Below are 15,837 nucleotides of genomic sequence, written 5' to 3' on the forward strand. Positions count from 1 at the left end.
CCCTAATGTGTTTGTCAAAAGAGGTGGTGTGCTGTCTCCCACTCACTCACCACACGCTTCCCACCTGCCCGCACTGCTCACTACCTGTTTCCACCATGACATCTTACCCACCCTTCAAAGGCTACCTCAAGTACCACCTTCCCCTATGAAGTCCTCCTACTTCCTGCCAAATGCCTGGGACTCATCCTCTCCTGAATGCTCAGCACGGTGTGGATCTCCCTGGTGGTCTTCATGACGTCCTGCCTAATTGTTGGACCATGCCACCCATCCCACCACCAGGAGCCCACCAAGCGGCAACCCAGCAAACATCTCTGGGACACCCGGAGTGCCCAGCACCATGTCGTGCAAACATCAGACCCTTGGCAAAGGATGTCTACTGGCGAAGGGTTGACCACAGGACAGGAGAGCCTTCCAAGAAAGTCTCCCGGGGCCTGTGGCCAACCCTACCCACTGCTGACTGTCTGGGCACCTGCCTTCCCTGCCCAGGGGATCCCCACCTCAACCATGGACCAGGCATCATGGCTCAATCTGGGTAAGGGCTGTTTTTACGGTCCGTGTCTCTAAGCCGGGGCCAATAGCTCCTTGGAGCTGTGTGACAAGGAGAGGGAAGCTGCTCTTTGCACCCTCCAGCTCCAGTTGGGAAAAAAATATTTTCTTTTCCATTGCGTAACGCTTCCAGTGGCGACAAACCCAACACCACTGACAGGAGGTAAAAGCCCTGTGGGTGTGAGTGAGGAGAGCGAGAGGCTGCGTGTCTGTGTATGTAGGGTACGTGGGCAGGCAAGTGTGAGCGGCAGGGCCAGCCAGCCACACGTGGCTCCTCCGACAAGCAATGGAAGAAAAACAAGGTCTGACTAAAATCAGAGCCAGTGCGTTCCACCAGCAAGGCCCCTTCATTTGTCTCTGAGGATGTGGTCTGAGCCGAAGGGGACAGTCGGGGCAAAACACAAGGGGTTAACCATCGCCCACCCAGCCCAGCCAGGCCCCCTCCGCAGGGCTGCAGCAAGGGGCCCAGAAGAGGAGAGGAGGCCACGCTTTGGAAGCCTCAAGGGGCTGCGCGGGTATGAGAGGCTGGCATGCAGGTCTCGCTGTCAGAACGAGCGCGGTTGGCCAAGGCCTCAGGAACCTGCGGGGAGGCCCAGCTCACCCTAGAACTCGGCGAAGTGGCCTGCCCTCAGCTCCTAGCTTCCTCTCCTGTCACGTGGGGACAGCAACTGAAGCTCGAATACAGCTGCCTCAGGTCCCCCTGAGAGGCCAGACAACAACGGGCTTAGCAAACTGTACAGAACCTGGCACGTGCAGGCTGAGACAGTGGGGCTGGGGCAGTTGACACAGGCTGGCTCTGTAAGGCTCACCTTTGGCCCACGAATTCCACCTGAGGGGAGCTAGCCTAAGGAAATAACCCTAAGTAAAGAAAAGAATCTTTATGCATGAGGGAATTCATCACAGTGTAATTGATGATTGTAGGAAAAAACAGAAAGCATCTAGGTAGCTGAGAACACAGAAATGATAAGATGAACTAAGGTTCATCTACTCAATGGAATCGGTCCAAAAATTTTCAAACACTGTGATTACACAGAAAACGGTGATGACTGACATCAACTGAAAAAGTCATAATACAGATCTACTCGTACTACTTCTTTCATTTTTGAGCTTAAGCTGAAATGAAGGTTCGATTTCATAGGCTGATATATAAAAAAGACTCACTCAAAATGCTTTAAATATGTAGTATAACTCCTACTTTGCTTAAATTTTCAAAAAGCTACGTGCTGGGAAGATATTAGAAGATAATCAGAGAATTAACAGTAATGATATTTATGTAGTAATAAAGGGATAACTTTTTTCTATTTTAATGTAGTTTTCAGATTTTTTTTTATGAATGACTGTTACTTTAAAAATAGAAAAATAAGTAAACATACTGTAATGGCAGTTTGAGTACAGAAGGGTAACATGCTTCAGAAAGGGGAGGGGAAAAGAGGCTTCAATGCACAGAAAGAAACAACCTGGAGTTTGGGGGCAAACACCTGACAGGACCTCCTGAGACATGACTCAGGGGAACACAAGCTTTTCTGACCCAGCTCTCCCGGGCAAGACCAAGGGTTTGTGATCCACCCACATCCCATTCTCACTTTCCCAGAGGAAAAAGAACACTGTAAAAGAAACAAAATAAACCAAAATAGCAAGAATGCAGCAATTACACAAGAACAAAACAATCAACAAAGCACAAAACAGGGGCTGCCCTGGTGGCCCAGTGGTTAGAATCCGCCTGCCAATTCAGGGGACACGGGTTTGAGCCCTGATCCGGGAAGATCCCACATGCCGTGAGGCAATTAAGCCCATGTGCCACAACTACTGAGCCTGCGCTCTAGCGCCCACAAGCCACAACTATTGAGCCTGTGCTCTAGAGCCCGCGAGCCACAACTACTGAGGCTGCATGCTGCAACTGCTGAAGCCCGTGCGCCTGGAGCCCATGCTCTACAACAAGAGCAGCCACTGCAATGAGAAGCCCGCGCACCGCAACAAAGAGTAGCCCCTGCTCGCCACAACTAGAGAAAGCCTGCACGCAGCAACGAAGACCCAACACAGCCAAAAATAAAAACAAATAAATTAATTTAGAAAAAAAAGCACAAAACAACAGCCATTTCTATGATTGAAAACAATGAATACAAAAAAGGCAGCAATAAAGAGCCATGACACACTCAAGACAGCACTAATGGTGCTGGAAAACAAAGCATCCTTCCGAAAATTGCAAGAATTCCAAAAGATCTGCCTGGTAGGAGCTCTGCAACACTGCCAAGTGCTGTGCAGCAGCCAGACTGCTCGGTGGAAACACCCAAACTCCGAGGGGAACTCCAGGACTGTGCGTTTTATTTGATGATTATCAAACTTTAGTTAACTCCTAATAACGTGCTTCTAAGGAAGTGGACTTTGAGTGGATGTAAAAATGAACCTCTGGCAGTGAATCATTTGCCTAAAGAACCCAAGAAAAGAGTCCGTGTTTGGGTCGGCACATCTCACACAGCTCCTTCCCCACCCCCTGACATCGGGCCCTCAGAGCCCACAGATCACCTGGAGGGACACCTGTGATCTGATCTACTGCATGGACAACAAAGCTCCAGGCAAAGCCTCTTCTCCGCAGACATGGCCCCAGGGGCAAGGCCAGGCTCTGGGGCAGGGCAGAGTGAGCGAGGCAGAGGGGCAGCAAGCTGGGTCCCTAACTCTTGTCATCTGCACTTACAGTTCACAGCCTGGTCCATGCCAGGGCTGTGAGGCAGCAGTATCTTCTCTGTCCTGACAGCCCTCTCCCTCTGGCTGCCCCAAAGCAAAACCTGGCCTAGAGTTTAGCACATGATGGGCAGAGACCTACCAGCTGGTGAGGAAAGGAGGGAGAAAGAGGGAAAGGAAGGTCAGGCACGCCTCCTCCCAGATCTCCCAGTCCTTTGCCAGTTCTTCTGTCACAGAGCTTCATTCAAGGCCAATTGTGCATGCAGGACAACAGGACTGGGCAGCCCGTAAGGCCCATCTAGTCAAGACGTTTCAAAGTGCAAGTTTAACCACCAAACCTTTTGCCCAAATAGAACCCTGCTCCCAAGCCTGATCTACAGAGCGATCAAGATGGACTTCTAGGAGTGATGTGGGGATGGGAGAGAGAGGCAGGGAAAGGGTAGACCCCTCTTCCTTCTCTCCCCAGAACTACAGAATCCCATAGGAGATTCCCGTAACCCTGGACTCTTCACTAGTTCAGACTCCTCATTTCTAGGTGGGGAAACTGAGGCCTCAGCAAAGACACACAGGGGTTAGAGGGAGAGCTGGGACCAGCACCCACGTCTGTCTTCTCCCCTGGAATCCAGGAGAGGAGGAGCCACACCTTCCTCTAGTCTGAGAGGCCCACGGCACCTGCACAGGGCCTGCCCAGAGAGATCACACCTGCCCACCTGAGGGGAGAGAAATAACTGCTCATCACTCAACTCCTCGGTCAGCTCTCATGTGTAACCTCCAGGGCTGTGGCAGAGCGGGGGAGACTTGGGGAGCTGACCGAGCTGCACCTGGTCTCCTCACAGAATCACAAACGCCAGCTCTCCTCCCCGTGTCCTTTAGGTGAGTTTGTCCCCCATCTCCTTCAGACCTGAGCTCACTGAAGCTCCCTGAGCTCTTGCCTTACAGCTAAGAGAACAATCAGAGGCCTCTGTGATGCAGGAACTTGCCCTACAGAGACAAAGTCCCAGCCAAAACGGTGGGCTAGATCTTCCTGTGCTCTGACAACCTGCCAACAGGAGCCCAGCCTCATCCTCTGACTCCTGGGTTCCTGCTTCACCAGGAATTCAAATGGTGGTGCTCCTGACTCCTCTCCCACCCTGGGCTGCTGGGCTTGAGCAGCGGGCCTCCACCAAGCGGCCGGGCTGGCCCCTCAGCTGTCAGGTCCCGCCTGGTCTGGGAACCTCAGAAAACTCAACTAGTCACAGTTTGGATAGCTGCTACCCCCAGACCCCAGAACTCCCCTCGTCACCCCTAAAATGCTCAGCTCATGGTTCACCGCAGCCAGAAATGGGGGCTGGGGGCAATACCCAGCGCTCCAGAATCAATCATGGGCAATTCGGAGGAAATGAACCCAGAAGTCTGGAACACCCCATGAATAAGACCCTCACCCCCTTCAAGTCTTCTAATCCTAGGATAACCTGCCAGCACTTCCACACAAGGCCAACCTACCACAGATCAGACAATCACATCTCTTCTGCCCTGGAGGGACTAAAGCCCAGAAAATACTTTAACCATGCATCAGCGTTTCAGAAAAAGTCTTATTACTAAGTCATAATTTGCACCTCTAACACCTATAGATTTGATATTTTAAAGTCAGATGAGTACAGGTTCAAACCAGAAAAAGCAGGATCAACAGACTGGGATGGAGGGTTATCTAGTCCAACCTGCCATTTTACAGATAAGCAAACTGAGTCCCAGAGGGGGCTGCGTATAAGGAGCAGAATCCGAGCTGGAGCCCAGATGCCCCGATCCAGGGACTCCACACTGCACAACTCACACCGTGAACTTGTGAATGGACTCCAGGAGCTGTGCAGCCCAGGGCCCTGCCCTAGAGTCTCTGTGCAGGAAACTCTGCACATAGAGGGCTTGGCTGGCCCCCTCGCCCTCTCCCTCGTGTTGGAGTGGAGCTCTTCTCTCTGATATGGGACACCAGCAGTATTGAGGCCAGGAAAACAGATGCAAAGTCACACCCCAGGGGCTACTGCCCCGCAGCTCAGGTTACCTTTGGGCATGATCTGATGCATGGCCACTGAAAGGAAGAAGATGGAGTCGCTGTAGTAGGTCCCGGAGCCAGCACTGAAGTGCTTCTGCATGGCCTCCACGACGGGGAAGAGCCTGTCCGTCAGCACACCGACGTCATGGAAGACAACCTGCAGAAGGGCACGGGAAATGGCGGAAGTGAGTACCCTACCCGGGCACCCGGCACGCGCGCCGGTTGAGGAGGGGGCAGACCTCTCCAGGGCCCACGAGCAGGGGGCCCACGAGCATAGGACTTGGAATCCCTAAGAGCTAACAAAACAGGGAGCAGTGGGGAGTCCGCAGAGGCTGGCTATGGGGACGGGGATGCCGAGTGTGAGGGTGTGCAGGCAGGCACGTGGGGTGTAGTGGAAGAGGACTGCGAGCCTGAATGGGGAATGGGAGCAGCTTCTGAACTTCAAACTGGGCCACCCTGGAGGAAGCTCTGTGCCCAGACTGGAAACCAGGTTAAAGCACGCTCCACTGCACGCGAGAGGCGCTCAATAAACGCACCCAGTCTTCAACGCTCACAGACATCTGCTGATGACCTTCCACCTCCCTCTTCCCTGGTGGCTAACAGGACAGGAGGAGCCTGCGAAACGGCCATGAGCTGCTCGGCCGCCACCACCCAGACTCCAGGGCCAAGAACCTGCCTGAACAGGGCGCCGACAGTGAAAGGAGGGGCCGTGCGAGGCCCCATCTGGCTAGCCTACACTCTCAGTGGCACTGCCCGCAGGAGAAAAGACAGGTGTGGGTGGTGCCCGAGAAGTCCCCAAAGCAGTTAGGCTCCATTTTGTCGCTTACCTCTGCCCTTTCCCTCGACTCTGCCCGGGCCAGCCCACGGTGTCACCCACCCAGCCCACAGTCCCAGAGGCGTCAGTGGTCAGACGGTTGGAATAAGCACCTCTGAAGGCCCTGCAGCGGCCAGCTGCCCCGTCTGCTTCTTCCTAGTTTAGGTTCTGCTTTTGGCCAGAAATCTGTTTTTGTCTTAACTCACTTAAGTGTTTGCTTTTTATCCTCAGATCCACTTAAATTTCTAAAACACTTAGAAAAGTGTTTTAGAAAAGTGTTTTAAAAACTTAAAAAAGAAATATTTTAGGGCTTCCCTGGTGGCACAGTGGTTGAGAGTCTGCCTACCGATGCAGGGGACACGGGTTCGTGCCCCGGTCCGGGAAGATCCCACATGCCGCGGAGCGGCTGGGCCCGTGAGCCATGGCCACTGAGCCTGCGCGTCCGGAGCCTGTGCTCCGCAACGGGAGAGGCCACAACAGTGAGAAGCCCGCGTACACCAAAAAAAAAAAAAAAAAAAAGAAAGAAATCTTTCATATTCTGTTAGTCCTTATCATTCCCTAGCTGGAACTCTTTAAATTTTTTATCTCTTCATAAAAGTCTTTTTACAACTTCTTGACATTTCCCTTCTAATGCACTATTTTCCTTTATCCTTTTACTGACTGCTTTTTTTCTTCTATTTGACTTTTTCCTTTTTTGTAATCTCTCAGCCTGGGATGGGGACTCCAGACCTGTTCTGCTGTTTCTCAACACAGGTACCAAACTATGGCTTTGGCCTCGTACACCCCACACACCTCACACACCTGACATCCTGGCTGCATGGGAATCACAAACCCCACAAGCTTTCCCACCTCCTGCCTTGCCCCCCTCCAAGCCAGACTCTGTTGTGCCCCTTGAGTAATTTTCCAAACGTACAAATTCATTTCTCTCTCTCCTTGGCTTCAAAACTTCATATGGCTCCTCAGTGCCCTGGGTTACAGTCCAAATGCCCCAGCAAGGCCCTGCACTAGTGGCTCTGGCTACCCCTCAACTCTCCCTCCCCTGGGGACTGAGCAGAACTGAACCAGGCAGTCCTTACCCTGCCCACCACACCTTGGTGTCCTTTGTCCTTACGTGTTGCACCTGCCCTTTGCATTGTCTGGAACTCATTCTCCCAGCCACCAGCTGCCGGGTGAACTCCCATCCAGTCTTCCAGCCTTGGTAGGCACCCACTCCGGCCTCCCCATGGCCTCCCACAATTCATCACGCTGCCCTGCACGCCCTGTGTCATAGGGAGGAAGGCGCCATTTCCTTGTCCGTCTCCTCTGCAGGTCCTGTTTCTGCATCGGTAGGATGGGGCACTCCTGGAGGCCAGGGGCTATGACTGCTCTTTGCCCTGGGCCCAACCCCAAGCCATCAGGACAGGCTCGCTGAATTAAATGAGCTGCACTTTGCACAAGTTACTAGACCTCTCGGAGACTCAATTTCTTCATGGATAACACAGTAATGATGACACCTCCATCCCAGGTGGCTGTTAGGACCACTTGGGACAAGCAGATAAAACACCTAGCCCATAGCCTCTTCAATAAGTGGTGCTGGGAAAACTGGACAGCTACATGTAAAAGGAAGAATGAACACTCCCTAACACCATACACAAAAATAAACTCAAAATGGATTAAAGACCTAAATGTAAGGCCAGACACTATAAAACTATAAAACTCTTAGAGGAAAACATAGGCAGAACACTCTATGACATAAACCATAGCAAGATCCTTTTTGACCCACCTCCTAGAGAAATGGAAATAAAAACAAAAATTAAAAAATGGGACCTAATGAAACTTAAAAAGCTTTTGCACAGCAAAGGAAACCATAAACAAGACGAAAAGACAACCCTCAGAATGGGAGAAAATATCTGCAAACGAAGCAACTGACAGAGGATTAATCTCCAAAATTTACAAGCAGCTCATGCAGCTCAGTATCAAAAAAACAAACAACCCAATCCAAAAATGGGCAGAAGACCTAAATAGACATTTCTCCAAAGAAGATATACAGATTGCCAACAAACACATGAAAGGATGCTCAACATCACTAATCATTAGAGAAATGCACATCAAAACTACAGTGAGGTATCACCTCACACCAGTCAGAATGGCCATCATCAAAAACTCTACAAACAATAAATGCTGGAGAGGGTGTGGAGAAAAGGGAACCCTCTTGCACTGTTGGTGGGAATGTAAATTGATACAGCCACTATGGAGAACAGTATGGAGGTTCCTTAAAAAACTAAAAATAGAACCACCATACAACCCAGCAATGCCACTACTGGGCATATACCCTGAGAAAACCATAATTCAAAAAGAGTCATGTACCAAAATGTTCATTGCAGCTCTATTTACAATAGCCAGGACATGGAAGCAACCTAAAAGTGTCCATCGACAGATGAATGGATAAAGAAGATGTGGCACATATATACAATGGAATATTACTCAGCCATAAAAGGAAACGGATTTGAGTTATTTGTAGTGAGGTGGATGGACCTAGAGTCTGTCATACAGAGTGAAGTAAGTCAGAAAGAGAAAAAGAAATACCATATGGTAACACATATATACGGAATCTAATTAAAAAAAAATGTTTCTGAAGAACCTAGGGGCAGGACAGGAATAAAGACACAGACGTAGACAATGGACTTGAGGACATGGGGAGGGGGAAGGGTAAGCTGGGACAAAGTGAGAGAGTGGCATGGACATATACACTACCAAATGTAAAATAGATAGCTAGTGGGAAGCAGCCGCATAGCACAGGGAGATCAGCTCCATGCTCTGTGACCACCTAGAGGGGTGGGATAGGGAGGGTGGGAGGGAGACACAAGAGAGAGGGGATATGAGGGTATATGTATATGTATAGTTGATTCACTTCGTTATAAAGCAGAAACTAACACACCACTGTAAAGAAATTATACTCCAATAAAGACGTTAAAAAAAAAAAAATAGGGGCTTCCCTGGTGGCGCAGTGGTTGAGAGTCTGCCTGCCGATGCAGGGAACATGGGTTTGTGCCCCGGTCTGGGAGGATCCCACATGCCGCGGAGCAGCTGGGCCCGGGAGCCATGGCCACTGAGCCTGCGCGTCTGGATCCTGTGCTCCGCAACGGGAGAGGCCACAATAGTTAGAGGCCTGCGTACCGCAAAAATAAATAAATAAATAAATAGATAGATAGATAAATAGAGATAACCATAAAAAAATTTTTTAAAAAAAACCTAGCCCAGGGGTTTCCACGCTGCACTTATTCCTAAGTGTTAGTTAGCATCCTGTGCCCACCCTCACCCCCTCCTCGGTCCCCTGAATTCCCTCAGTTCACAGATCAGTCTTCACTCATGAGCCAGCTTTTCCCTCTGAGCCTCATTACACCTCCAACCACTGCTAGAAGCTGGAATTTGACAAGAAGCTGGAAGCTGACAAGAGGGCCTTCAGAAATGGAAGCCTCTGTATTCATTAAAAAGGAAAATATGTACATATGGATATGTACAAACACACACACACATGCACGCACACGCGCGCGCACACATACACACACCCACACACACACTGAGCAGGGCCTGCCACAGCTAAGTTACGAGGGAGAGAGAGAAGCGGCCAGCTTCCTCCCCTACCTGGGCCCCCATCTCACCCCAGAGCTTCACAGGAGACAATTACATCCCATCAGCATTAATAGATTTATGAGGACAAACTGTACTAGGTATGTTGTTCCAAACACTGTACGGCAGAGCCCGCTCCAATGAATATTTCAGAAAATAGATCTACTTAAAGATAAATTAGTATGTTCCATGGAATATACTTTCTGCAGCAAGAAGCAAACCACAGACACTGCAAGTGTGAATCAAAACACCCAGGCCTGCCAGTGTCTAAAACAGGTTTGCAAACTGTGGTCTCCTAAGGGCAGGGATGGAGTCTGGCACTCTCTGAAGCCCCCAGCCCAGCCAGGGGCTGGTGTCTGGCAGGCGGAAGCGAAGCAAGAGTGATGGAAAGAGAGGAAAAAAGAGGGAGGGGGGAGAGAACATGGCACCCCTCCCTCTGCTCCTCCTCCTTTTCAAATCCCTCACTTCAGAGGCTGCAGGAAGAAGTACCACATAACCTAGAAACCCAGGACCACAAGGTGATGCCCATATTGAAGGCAACTGACCAAAGAGAAGAACCAAGACAACAGTTTACACCGAGCATATTTTTTTAGGGATGTAGATTTAAAAGCCAAATCATTACTTGTACCTTTTATTAATAAATTTATACATATTTTAAATTAAAAATCCTATCCGTTATTATTTCCACCCCCCACCCTGCTTACAAACTGACTTTTTTCAAACGCTTCACGTGCCTCCTCAACATGAATGCCTTCGTCAATCCCAGAGTCAAGCTGAGTCATCCAGAGTAGTTTTTCAGCACACGTCATCCTCGGCATCCATTCAAGATGTTTTGGATCCAGCCCCTTATAAATGTTTTTGTGAGCTCTTTAAAACACTTGCTCATATCAATATTCCACATTTATAATTATGAGATCAAAATCCCAGAAACAGTGGCTAAATCTGTGTGAAGTTGCTTTGCCTCCTTTTACCTTTAATGAATGCTGTCAAGTACATCCTAGAAGCGCCCCCATTCAATAATGACTGAGGGGCTTCCCTGGTGGCGCAGTGGTTGAGAGTCCGCCTGCCGATGCAGGGGACATGGGTTCGTGCCCCGGTCCGGGAAGATCCCACATGCCGTGGAGCGGCTGGGTCCGTGAGCCATGGCCGCTGAGCCTGCACATCCGGAGCCTGTGCTCCGCAATGGGAGAGGCCACAACAGTGAGAGGTCCGCGTACCGCAAAAAAAAAAAAAAAAAAAAGAAAAAAAAAAATAATGACTGAGGCTGCTTCAGGCTAAGGTGGTCTCAAGCTGTACTCTGTTGTTCGAAATAAAGCATGTAGTTCAGAGAGTGCCGTGTAAAATAAGAGACTGGAAAGACTCATCTCTCTTGCAAAGGACAGTCTGGGGAAGGGCGGAGAGGTGAAGCTTGCCTCACAACCACCACGCACAGCACCTTCTCAACACTTCCTACACGGGAGGCCAGAGCCCCCAGAACGGCAGAGCCTGGTGCCCGGCAGGGGCAGAGGTCTAGGCCCTGGTCTCGTTGGCACAGACAGGCCTAAAGAGCCAGACCACTGCTCCGCTGCACAGCCACTGGGGACATAAGCCATGCCAAGCCGCAGCTGAACGTGGTAGAGAAAACTCATGTAGCACTTGGTGTGCCCACTGGGAATCAGGACACACTGAGCTCTTGGAGCCAAGGAGGGAGGCAGTGGGGCCGGCCCTGCACAAAGGGAGACGCCAGGCTTCCAGGAAACGCCAATGTCTGCCTGAAGAGCAGCAGCTCCTCCAGCGGCAGGCACAGGGCCACGGGGCGGCCACAGCACCTCCCCATGCTCGGATGTCCCTGGAGGAGCTGTTAAAGGACAGAGTGCCAGCGCAGCGCTCTGGGAAGCCTGTTCAAATCGCCGGGGTCCACGCACCGCAGGAACAGCAAATAGGCGTCCGCTTCTCCCGAGGGGCTGCCGGGGCACTCGGCAGGAGGGCTGCATGCCAACATCTGGACTCGGCAGGAAAGTGCCGACGGCAACGTCCTCCAGGGGGTTGGCAAAGTCGCCGCCCACAGGGCTATCACCCTGCTCTGTGGGCACCAGTTTTGGGTGGAATCACACCTGTGCTGGGCAGTCCAGTCGGGGCTGGAGCAGGCAGTTCTGGGTTCAGATGGGAACTCCACCACTTCATCACCTGGCAACCCTGGTCAAAATACCGAAACTACCTCGTCTACAAAATGGGAGAGAATCATGGCGGTGGTCTCACAGGCTTTGGTGAGGAATGTAGGAGGAGCTCAATAAAGGAGAGTTGACACTATCACTCCCTTCCTCCCACTATAGCTAGAATGCCTTTCCCATGCAAGAATACCTAGATTTGATAAAAGAATACACTCTGTAATCAACAACCCAAGATACGATACGGCAATAATCGGAGCTGCCTGGCTCTGCAGCCTTCGGCTGGCGTGGGGTGTCGGGGGGGGTTACCGAGTGGACCCCACCACAGGCCGGTCAGCTCCCACAAGCACATTCCTCGTTTGTGTAATCTGAGTAATCAATTTCAACAACAGTTGGAGGGGAAATGATTTCCTGGGAAAAAAAAATTTGTTTTCTCATTGATGTGCACTATGAATGTGAAGGCATATTTTTACAATGGAAAGAAAAACCTGCTAACAGACTGGCAGTCTTTCCATCCTACAAACATGCCAAAGACATTTATTACACCTCAGGGCTTTGCACCAGCTGTTCCCTCTGTCAGAACACTCTCCCCCAGAATCATCGCATGCCTAGGTCCTTCTAGCTCTTCTGGTGCTGGTTCAAATGTCACCCCCTGAGAGCTTCCCCGACCAAACAAGGAGCTACTCTCCCCAGCCCCCCAGCCCCCCAACACACAACCAGTCCTGGCTATTCACTTATCAGATTTCTTTTCTCCAGAGCATGTATTACCACCTGACACGTTAATTTTTAAGTATTTAGTCATTTTTTGCTGTCTCTCCCCAGGCCCCAACCAGCCTATGAGGCACCATGAAGGGAGGACCTTGCCTTTCCTGCTCATCGCTATGCACCCAGCTCTTAGCAAACCGCTTCATGCCCTGTAGAAGTTGAGCAACTGCTTGTTGTAGGAAGGAATGAGCAAATGGATGAGCAGAGATAAAGGCATCCAGAGAGGAGGGGTGACAATGACAACCTGCCCCAGGACGCAAAGCGGTGGCCCTGCAGGTCTGGAGAACTTGGAGGCTCCTTCTTAACCCCAGGATCTCTCCCGGGCCTGTCACGTGCTTCCCCACTTCCATCCTGGCTCTTCTCCCAAAGGAGAGGAGTTTCTTCCCCATGGGACTTATTCTAAACCATCAGGAATATGGGTCTTCTTTGCACCTTTAGCCTGCTGGTTAGAATGTCAGGCAGGCCTGGGCTGCAATATCTCACTTTGTCAGAAGGAGAGCTGTTGCCCATTACATTTTGTACCCAACCTGCAAGCTGCTTCAGAATAACTATGCCCTAGCTTTTAATTTTATGTCAGAAATGATATCAAAGGTGTCTCCTTAAATGAATGAACGTCCTGGACAAAGGAGCTATAGAGAGATGACTGAAAGATGGGTAGAGCAACGGAGAGATACACTGATTTCTTTTTTTCAAATCACTACAAAGTCCTAAACACACTATCAGTTATCAGTGGCTGCATGTTGTCCCCCTCCAATAACTTTAGCTCCCTTTGAAAACAAAGATCTCCCAGGATAAGTGAAAAACACCGTAAATTTGTTAGTTTTAAATGAAAAAACCAAAAATTATCATTGATGAGCAGTTTTCATGAGAAAAGAAAATTGTAAATCCCCAGGTTGCCCCCCCACCATGCCACCTGTCCTGTTGCTCATCTTCTGCAAGATGTCCTAGATATAATTCGATTGTGTCAGGCAGAACCGCAAGCAGCTGAAGAGGAAAAAAGAAGCCAGCCCACCTAATTTCCAAAGTAATTTCTAACACCATTCTCATGACCCAGTTTACTAACAGCGCAAAAGCTACCGCCCCTCCCGCTACCCTCACTACAGGGCGTCCTTGTCCAGTTCCTTCCCCGCCGCCACGTCCACCTCACACTTACTGCGCCATCAGCAGTGTCTGGATAACCAGGTGTACAGTTAATGTTCTGGGACCCCTACAAGATTCCCAACATTGCAGCAGAGATGGGCCGCATTCCAGTTCTCCAAAACCTCGGTATGACCGAGGTAGGATAAGACGAGGAAGAAGCAGAACATAAGACGGGAAGGCCTGGCACCCGTAGAGAAGGCCCCCTGGACGGTGGGTGACTGACAGCAGAACAACCTCACCAGGGCGGGTGTGTCCAGCAAGCCTGTGAGCTCCAGCCGTACTGCCAGGAGGGTGGTCTGGACCCGAGGTCCCGCATCTTCAGTGCGTGCAGGCCCTCCCTGGGGAGTCTGGTAAAAAGGCAGACTCCTGGGTCCTGACCCCAGACATTGAGGCTCAAGACTCTTTATTTAAAAGCCACCCCAGGGCTTCCCTGGTGGCGCAGTGGTTGAGAGTCCGTCTGCTCATGCAGGGGACACGGGTTCGTGTCCCAGTCCGGGAAGATCCCACATGCCGCATGGCCGCTGAGCCTCCGCGTCCAGAGCCTGTGCTCCGCAACGGGAGAGGCCACAACAGTGAGAGGCCCGCTTACGGCAAAAAAAAAAAAAAAAAAAGCCACCCCAAGTGATTCTACTGCAGGCGGCCCCTAGATGATTTGAGAAGGGGGGTGACAGAGGGCCCCACTCGACTCAGTGCCAGTCGGCCTGCCTCAGGGAACTGGATGGGTTCAGCTCTGGATACACGTGCAGCATGGCCCTGGGCAACCTCCAGAGTCTGTCCAAAGGAGAAGACCAAGGTAGCAAAAGCGTGAGGAGCAGCTGAAGGACCTGTGGGTGTCTGCCCAGGGGCAAGGGTGGGGGGGACTTATATAATCTCACACACGTGCCAAGTCATTCTCTCCAGCCCCGCCCTCTATCCCCGCTCATGTTTCATTTTCTGGCCTGTAATGGAGGATAAATGGCAACGATTAACCCCATCCCCCTGTGAGACCTCAACTGTCTGTTGACTCAGGAGCCCTAACAAGGAATCAAGGAAGAGCAGGCCATCACGTCTGGAGGAGAGGAGGCCCCAGGCTCAGGAACTGGACCCGGTGCCCTCTGTGTGTCCAGTTGGCTACACCAACTTTGCTTCCCCCTTACCCAGAGCTCGTCCACCTCACCTCCAGTGGTGGGACAGTCTTGGGCAAGCAGATAGAGATGAAGACCTTGTTTGCACAGCAAGGTGTAAACGTTATATATACAAAAACAAGCAAGAAAAAGGTTGGTCTGTCTTGCAGGTGCTCCACTCTTAGACCTTGAAACACCTGGGCCTTCCCAGTGGATTTCCAGGATGACCACCAGGAACTACAGCAAATCACTGGGACGGAGGGTGAGCAAGGATCCAAGAAAACACAAACACGCCGAGAGGAGTAGAAGAGACAGAGGAATGGGCCCAGACGCCCCTCCAGGGCTAACTCCAAATGAACGATAAGGCGACTCCAAAGGAAAAGTGGGGGCAAAAAAAAAAAGAAAAGGTGCGTGCTATCTTTCCGGGGTCTGCACATGTCCATGACCAGCTGACAAACAGTGCCGTCGGACGGGCCACAAGCCCTTGCTGAGATTCGTGACACAGCTGTGGGGTTCCATGAGCATAAACCTATAATTTCTACAGCGCAGTCCATCCAACTCCCACAGCCCCACGGCCGTCCCCACCACCCGCTGTCCCGCCTCCCACTCCCAGGGCCGGTCTCTCAGCACTGAGCAGTCATTCTTACATGCACCCAGTCGCCCCCTACCTTTTCCAGCACTCACTGAAGAATCTGTTTAGTGATCTCAAATAATCTGTACATAGTGGGTATAAACATTCCTTAATTCACTTCTTTTATAAATTAGGAGGTTTGGATTGTTTAGATTTAATACTGCATCTTCCTGACAGTTGGAACCAGTTTTCTACAGAATAATGTTTTCCACCCCACAAGAAAAGAAAAGGTATGAAAGAGAAAGAAAGTAGGGAAGGGAGAAGAGATGGAAGGAGAGTAGTGACCCTGCAGTAAAAGGACTTTATTGTGAAATCTTAGGGTAAGTGTCCCAGCCCGCCCACCCACCAAGGAGTTGGGCTGTCAGGTCTTCTTCACC

The 15,837-nt window shown here is 50.8% G+C and overlaps 1 protein-coding gene across 1 annotated transcript in view; it reads right to left on the reverse strand.

The window, feature by feature from the left end:
- The window catches only part of XXYLT1 (xyloside xylosyltransferase 1), a 192,005-nt gene that overhangs the window by 153,889 nt on the left and 22,279 nt on the right, over positions 1-15,837 (reverse strand). Inside the window, exon 2 of the mRNA XM_019922765.3 lies at positions 5,261-5,408. Coding sequence (XP_019778324.2) covers positions 5,261-5,408 — 148 coding nt within the window. The remainder of the gene's footprint in view (positions 1-5,260; positions 5,409-15,837) is intronic.

The sequence above is a fragment of the Tursiops truncatus genome, chromosome 4 (genome assembly GCF_011762595.2).
Source record: "Tursiops truncatus isolate mTurTru1 chromosome 4, mTurTru1.mat.Y, whole genome shotgun sequence".
In the NCBI taxonomy this organism is placed as follows: domain Eukaryota; kingdom Metazoa; phylum Chordata; class Mammalia; order Artiodactyla; family Delphinidae; genus Tursiops; species Tursiops truncatus.